The 8442-nt window shown below is 36.4% G+C and overlaps 1 protein-coding gene across 2 annotated transcripts in view; it reads right to left on the bottom strand.

Annotated features, from left to right (window-relative positions):
* Window positions 1–1276: 1276 nt before the first annotated feature.
* Window positions 1277–8442, bottom strand: part of LOC114655946 (ras-related protein Rap-1b) — a 197437-nt gene continuing 190271 nt past the window's right edge. For both annotated transcript variants that reach the window (XM_051933540.1, XM_051933548.1), the window contains exons 7-9: window positions 4263–4406; window positions 3879–3994; window positions 1277–2719 (exon numbers count right to left, since the gene is read on the bottom strand). In XM_051933540.1, the coding sequence (XP_051789500.1) occupies window positions 3908–3994; window positions 4263–4406 (231 nt within the window). In that variant the 3' untranslated portion in view covers window positions 1277–2719; window positions 3879–3907. The remainder of the gene's footprint in view (window positions 2720–3878; window positions 3995–4262; window positions 4407–8442) is intronic.

The raw sequence follows: 8442 nt of genomic DNA, 5'->3' as shown, positions 1-8442 counted from the left end.
GACGAGGAGACCAGCAAAATACATGAAATCCAATTTCACAACTAAAGAAACATTTAAGTGGAATGAATTTATTTATTTTTAAGATTTTAATTGATTGACAATATGATTTCAGTTTTTACTTCAGTCAAATAAAAACGAACTAAGATTTTAGGGACCTTCAAAACTCAACAATGTTATTTTGGAGAAATTAGGTGGATAGAAATGACAAGCTTTGTTGGGTTGAATGGCCTGTTCCTAACACAAAAATAAAAATAATAAATTGCATTGTGCTGTAGTAATGAACTGCAGTACCAAATAAACATACACATAACATCATCATCATCATCATATTGTAGGCTCCAAAACAATTGTCACCCCTACTGATTATCCACAGATAATGTGATAATGACCCATGACAATTACTTATTACAACAATTATTTCATATTATCTACAGATTGGTAGCTGTCACATAATAGATTACAACTCAGGATTTTCGTTTTGTAGTTCAAATATATGGAAATAGTTGAAATACAAAAAAAGAACAGATGTGCATTTGTATCATTCTAAAGTTCCTGTTACTATCACCCATTGTCCTTTCCACCCAAGTACTGTACATATGTCCAGGTCACAGGGACACCACATTCTATTCTTTGTGTCAATGAGATCCTTGCAGGAGCAATCCCCTGTCTCTCATAGGACAGACTCAGTCATACATATACAGTCACCAAGTTTGGAGTCCCCAATCGACTACAGTACATGTCTTTGAAATGTGGGAGGAACACTAAACTACCCACATGAAAAGTTGTGTGCACACAGGCAGAAGGTGCACAGGCCACAAAGGCAATGATCAGGCCAACACCCAAACTCTTTTTTCCTAAAGCTGTGAGGCAGCAGAGTCAACCAGTGCAAATCCACATCTCCCCACTATCACAATGCACAATTAATTGTAACCTTCTGGTAAACTTTCATACTTGACAAAAAAAAAAAAAAAAAAAAAAGGCAGATAAAAGACCAGTGTTTAATAAAAAATTATTTCTCATACAAAAGAAAATGCACTATTTAATTTAAAACCTACGCTTTAAAAACCTTTCATTTTTGGACAAAGTCACACGTAATTTTGCATTTACTCAACAATTTCACCTTATTACAAAATCTGACCCTGTCGTATGATTGCAGTAAACATGAGGAGCAAAATCCCCTTTGTGAGCCGACTACGTGGCTATAGAAGTAGGTAACTCCCATTACAAAATTTAATGAAACAAGTCACTCACAGCAGAACGCACAAAAGTATTTCAATTAAAAAGTTAAACCAATATTTATTTTACTAGCACTGTTAAAACAAATACACAAACATTCAAGTGGCAGATAATCTTTACTGCAAGCCCTTGCATGGCAATCCAAATTTATTGAACTACAGATGCTAGGTTATACAAAATTGCACCACTTTAATTAAGGCTTTTTTAGTTTTACATTTGGCCACCTCAAAGCAGATGTTGCATTACAAATACTGTGGCTCTGGACTTGATTTACACAGGATCCTTACATCCAGGAGTTAATGCATACAAAGCAACAAGGCATTCTTAAATAATAAAAGAAAGAATAAAAAGAAAAAGAAAAAAAACAAAATCAGCCAAAGTTACATACTGCATTCTGTGCCCTGAAACCAATTACGCATGATTTAAATTAGTTCCAACATTCACTACTGACATCCACAGTACTTGTCCACCATGAAACATCTTGATCCAAATATTACACATGAGAAACAGAATTACTAACAGGCAATTTACTAACCGGTTGGTATATTTGGTTTTACAACATATGCATGAGCAAGCAGGGGAATTACAGTGAGAATCTACAGCTGCAGAAGCACCGGAGAACAATTTACAAACTAAAGGTGGTGGATAATTTTCTGGGATAATAAAAAAGAAAAAAGGAGGAGAAAAAAAAAAAACTTTAAATAGACTCCCTGTTGTGGACCCCCACTGTACAAACACCTATAAACATTGTTTCCTATTTAAACAAAAAATGTACATTTGTCTTGTTTATCCTGAAAACTTTCATATTTGAAGGCAACATCTTAGGTTAAAGACAATATTATAGTGACAGAAGATCATTGGCTATTTTATATGCACACAAAAGAAAAAAATTAATTGTTTTGTTCCACAGGTTATACTTAAGTAAAATAAATCATTAATAGCAGTTTGCAGTAAAGCATCTTGGTATAATGAAAATTTTCTAGTTCTTTTACAAAATGCAGAAAAGGAGAAAGGGAAAAGAAAATGACTACCACAAGGAGCAAACTTTGCTATTATGGAGTCTAGACAGGAGCTCTTTGGACTTTCAGTTATGTTTAGTTCGAACAGTGGTGCTTCTGAATATTAAAGTATACCTGCCAGACAGTCTGGTCCAAGTTTTACATCAGTTTCTTACATTTACAACATTGGTAAAAGGAGGGCACCTCCATTAGCAATAATACTGAATGTAGACTCTGGATCTTTCTTTTTTGCATACAGGAACAATATATATATTTATTTATTATATATATATATTTATATTTATATATAAGTAAAAATATCTTTCTTTGTGACACTGGAGAGTGATTACAGTTATCTATGTGCAAAAACTGACGTAGTAGCTATTATCCATTGTCATAGGGTATCACCACAGGAAAGTCCATTTGATGTTAGGTTTAGTAAAGTTGGAATGCTGGCACTGTTGAGAAACAACAGTTTATCAGACCTGGAAACAAAAAGGGACATAAAAAAATAAAATTAGCTGTCTTTGGATCATCAAAGCAAATACAACGGTTATAACATCAGATCAAAGAGACGAACAGACAGACCGACATAAAAAAAAAAATACAACCTGAATGTTTGAACAAACCAATGGCAATGGGACTGTCAGTGAATGAATAATGAAATACATACAAACACGCAGCTCGTGGTTACTTCTGAGTCCAGGTAAAGCACTGATATAGAAGTGAAAGTGCTCCCTGAATTACTCCTTGTACCACTGCTGGTAGTTTAGTTTTAATCTCCAAAAGACAATAAAAAATACATATACATATCTTATTAATAACTTCTTTGTAGAAAATGGACACTAATCAAATCAAGAGAACTACACTTATTGAATTTACAACTGCTGTTGACAAATTAACGGGAAGAGAAACAAATGACCTGCTAGCTTGTGAAGAGTACCACTGCCAGTGCAGAATCATAACAGGTCAAATGAGGAAGTCTGCAAAATCTTAGATGGTGCTGTGTATTGCCCTTTAACATACTTTTCACATGCTGTTGGGGGCTGGGGACAAGATTTACGACACAAACAACAGGGTATGAAAAACATAATATGGGTTAACACAATTATATAAACTCTTGACTCTATTATACCATATTTAACATGATATAAGAGACATGTGTGACCTAAGGCCTATACCAAGCCACTCTAATAATCATGTTGGTATGACCGTACAATGCAATAAAGTGTATTTACAAGGACACTCTCAACAGGCTGGCCATATTTATTTACACCAGCAAATGAACCTTTTTCATTTCACTTTATATTCCAATTTTGAATGGTGGGTTAATGTCATTATTCCATCAGATTAATAGTTATGTAAGTAGTTTTTCATGTGTTGATTTCATACTGTGTGCAGTGCTATGACTATATATATCAACTGCAGGTTGTAAAAGGTTAACTTCAGAAGTGGAAGAACTATGTATTATATAACAATCTCCCAATGACATTTTTAACCATTTTTCTTATACAATGTTACAATATGGAATGGACTATGTAATCCATTAGGTTTCTGCGACAGTATAAAACATGACTAATGACACTAAGAGGGTTCAAATTCATTTCATTTCAGCCAATTGTATTTTTTTGTGTTTTTACTTACCTGGCTCAGAGCTACAGTACATTTGGGCATTAGAGCAGTTGGCATACTGGCTTTTTGCGAATTTTGCCTTGTACTGGGGTTTTTCTGTTAATTTGTCGAACCAAATCATAGAAAATCTGTAGAAAAGACAATATAAAAATTGTGTAATAACCCTTCAAACACAGGCTTAGTCATGCATACCCATAGATGGGGTAACTTCTGTAGTATATATTAACTGCAGGAAATTTATTTTTTTTTTTTAGCGGACATCTTTTTAGATATAAGCACAACAATTCTTTTTCTAGCTCAAGCCACTATAAAGGACGTTGAAAAAAACAAGTTGGAACACAAAAGGTACAAGTTGTTTAGATGAGCCTTAGTGTGTGACACAAAAAAAAGTCTCACCTCATTAACATTAATCTTGGACTTTGCAGAAGATTCCAAAAAGGCGCAGCTGTTCCATTGCCTTGCAAGATTTTGTCCCTGCTCTTTCCCTACCACTCGCTCATCTTCTAAATCACACTTGTTGCCAACCAAAATCATTGGCACCTGAAATTACAAGTCAATATTATTAACATCAAATAAAGACGATTCTTTGAAATCAAACTTCTACTGAAATCTCACAAACATCGATCGTTTTCCTAACAGCAAACAATGAACAAATAGCACAGTATAAAAGAGGTTTATTTATGGGGGAGGCACTGGAGAGAAAAAAAAAAAAGTGCTGGCTTCTTTTTTTTTTTTATACAGATTACTTAACCATGAACAGTGAACATTAATATATTGTGACAATTTTCAGTAACACTTTATTTGAAAGGTGTCTATATAGTGACTTTATAACATATGAATAAGCATGGAATGACATTTAAGAAGAAATAATTAGCAATGAATAATTAACATCAGTGTTTGGAAGATGTGGAACAAAATATTACTTCAAAAAAAAAAAAAAAAAAAATTTACAGCATTGCACTCATTCAAAATTCACATAACATATGTATGGCTACATCAGAGTCCACACATATTATGGGGTGCTCTTTGTTTTAATACAATGCAATGGAATCTACTTTATAAAACACTAGCTGTACCCCTTGGCTTTGCCCACATAGTAATGAAACAGAACAAACTTTAAAAATCAATAGACAATGGCACTATATCTGATCATATTCAGCTCTGACGGGAAAGCGTTCCCTGCGTGGGGAGAAAAGCACATTGCTGAGATATCTCTGCCAATCAGCAGCTACCCTCTAAAACACATGGAGCTCTGATCTCTCTCCAAAAAATGTCAAACGTTAGTCCTTAACAATCTGTAGATGATAATGTCTGTTGAACAAACAGGTATCGCTCCAACACATGGCGAGATGTAGACTAGCTCGAACAGAGGCTGGCAAGTGAATGAGGAAGGCCCCGCACCCCTGCTCTCGGACCATAGCCACTCTGTTGGATTTGCATAAATACATCGGTACTGCAAGCAAACTATGGTACTTGGCGTGATAAGAGAAGTTGCAAAATCATCCATAAAGTTCAAGCAAATTAAAGAAAACAACCAGATCTAAATCCTTTAAGTAATTCTCTCGTGAAAAGTGGACAGACATACAGACAGCACGCGTTTGGACCACAAAATTTTTAAAACCATTTCTTAGTGAACACCTATGAGCCAAGGGTAACCTACATTCCAAATTTCAAGTCCCAAGTCCTCATGGTTCGGGACACTTCATGATGAGTGAGTCATTGGTATTTGGCTTATAGATAGATAGATGATAGATTGATATTATTACTCACAAGATGATATATTATAAAATAATCAAATATTGCTTCTTAAATAAAGTTATTCAATAATGTATTTGTGTGTTATAAATCTCCATGTAGACAACCTTCAACTAAACCGTTAGCCAAATTTATTCCCCTATTGGATATTTAAAATAATCTTGAATTAGTTGAAATTAAAGATAAAGTGGGAAGACATGTCTTTCTATAACTCTACAAGTTACACATATGTTCAGTTGCTCACTTGTAGCAGTCACATTAACATGTCTCGAAAATGTGTCCTCGCAGTTCCCCTTCAGACAAAATGGAAGCATTTTTAAAATGAGGATCTAGAGATGATGCTTTTTGACACAAATGCAGTTGGATGAAAGGAACAAAGAAAAAGAACAAGCCATCGTGACTAATAATAGCACTAATATGATGCATGCGGTTCAACTTGTGGAGCTACTACAGGTCGGCTCCTTTGCGCACACACTCACTTTAAAGCTAGCAGCATGCTTATTAACGTTTTTTTAACTTGCCAACACACAGACTTGTGATTGATCTGATTATACGATTGCTCAATCCATGGGAAATGCTGGAAAGGTTTTTGAAACAACAGCCAGTCATCTCAGCAGCTCTGTATATAAGCAGTGAGATTGTTGCCAGTGAGACTGGCATGCAACGCGCTTGTCTGGAACACATTTGCCACAGGTGCAGAGTCATTTTTAATGTAGTGACATCTGATTGTCACATAGGAATCAGCTGCAAGTTAGGGCTAATCGCTCCACTGACCTGAGAAAGGTGGCGATGCTTTGCTTAAGATCTTCATAAAGCTTAAGTATAATAATTTCAATCATTTGTTTCTTTTTGGTATAGCATATAGAAGTTCAAAAACATGTACTATTTGTCAAAAGCCCTCATTTTCAACAACGGTGTGGGGTTTCTTATCTTTACAGATAAAAGCTGATACAGATTGTTATTCTTTGGGCACAAGGCAAACTGAATAGAAGCTTGGAGCGATTTGCCATCTCCTGTGAAGACTGTTTAGGCTCTGCTCATTTGGATGTCAACTGAGATTACGTTTATTGGTGACGTCAGGGAAAAATAAGTAATGTTGTAACACAACAAATTTGACAAATTAACTTCTGAATTGCACAGCTTATACAGTGGGGCAAAAAAGTATTTAGTCAGCCACCAATTGTGCAAGTTCTCCCACTTAAAAAGATGAGAGAGGCCTGTAATTTTCATCACAGGTATACCTCAACTATGAGAGATAAAATGAGAAAAAAAAATCCAGAAAATCACATTGTCTGATTTTTGAAGAATTTATTTGCAAATTATGGTGGAAAAAAAGTATTTGGTCAATAACAAAAGTTCATCTCAATACTTTGTTATATACCCTTTGTTGGCAATGACAGAGGTCAAACGTTTTCTGTAAGTCTTCACAAGGTTTTCACACACTGTTGCTGGTATTTTGGCCCATTCCTCCATGCAGATCTCCTCTAGTGATGTTTTGGGGCTGTTGCTGGGCAACACGGACTTTCAACTCCCTCCAAAGATTTTCTATGGGGTTGAGATCTGGAGACTGGCTAGGCCACTCCAGGACCTTGAAATGCTTCTTACGAAGCCACTCCTTCGTTACCCGGGCGGTGTGTTTGGGATCATTATCATGCTGAAAGACCCAGCCACATTTCATCTTCAATGCCCTTGCTGATGGAAGGAGGTTTTCACTCAAAATCTGACGATACATGGCCCCATTCATTCTTTCCTTTACACGGATCAGTCGTCCTGGTCCCTTTGCAGAAAAACAGCCCCAAAGCATGATGTTTCCACCCCCATGCTTTACAGTAGGTATGGTGTTCTTTGGATGCAACTCAGCATTCTTTCTCCTTCAAACACGACGAGTAGAGTTTTTACCAAAAAGTTCTATTTTGGTTTCATTCCTCTTCTGGATCATCCAAATGCTCTCTAGCAAACTTCAGACGGGCCTGCACATGTACTGGCTTAAGCAGGGGGACACGTCTGGCACTGCAGGATTTGAGTCCCTGGCAGCGTAGTGTGTTACTGATGGTAGCATTTGTTACTATGGTCCCAGCTCTCTGCAGGTCATTCACTAGGTCCCCCCGTGCGGTTCTGGGATTTTTGCTCACCGTTCTTGTGATCATTTTGACCCCACGGGGTGAGATCTTGCGTGGAGCCCCAGATCGAGGGAGATTATCAGTGGTCTTGTATGTTTTCCATTTTCTAATAATTGCTCCCACAGTTGATTTCTTCACACCAAGCTGCTTACCTATTGCAGATTCAGTCTTCCCAGCCTGGTGCAGGTCTATAATTTTGTTTCTGGTGTCCTTTGACAGCTCTTTGGTCTTGGCCATAGTGGAGTTTGGAGTGTGACTGTTTGAGGTTGTGGACAGGTGTCTTTTATATTGATAACGAGTTCAAACAGGTGCCATTAATACAGGTAACGAGTGGAGGACAGAGGAGCCTCTTACAGAAGAAGTTACAGGTCTGTGAGAGCCAGAAATCTTGCTTGTTTGTAGGTGACCAAATACTTATTTCCACCATAATTTGCAAACAAATTCTTTAAAAAAAAAAATCAGACAATGTGATTTTCTGGATTTTTTTTTCTCATTTTGTCTCTCATAGTTGAGGTATACCTATGATGAAAATTACAGGCCTCTCATCTTTTTAAGTGGGAGAACTTGCACAATTGGCGGCTGACTAAATACTTTTTTGCCCCACTGTATATGGCTTTGCTTTTATCCAGTTTTTTTACCAACACAATGTCTGAATCCATACTAACACATCTGATTTAAGTGTTGAAGGCACCCATGAGATA

This window comes from Erpetoichthys calabaricus, chromosome 1, assembly GCF_900747795.2.
Source record: "Erpetoichthys calabaricus chromosome 1, fErpCal1.3, whole genome shotgun sequence".
Taxonomy (NCBI): domain Eukaryota; kingdom Metazoa; phylum Chordata; class Cladistia; order Polypteriformes; family Polypteridae; genus Erpetoichthys; species Erpetoichthys calabaricus.
Note: the sequence above shows the minus strand (reverse complement) of the source record. Positions and strands in the feature narration are given on the sequence as shown.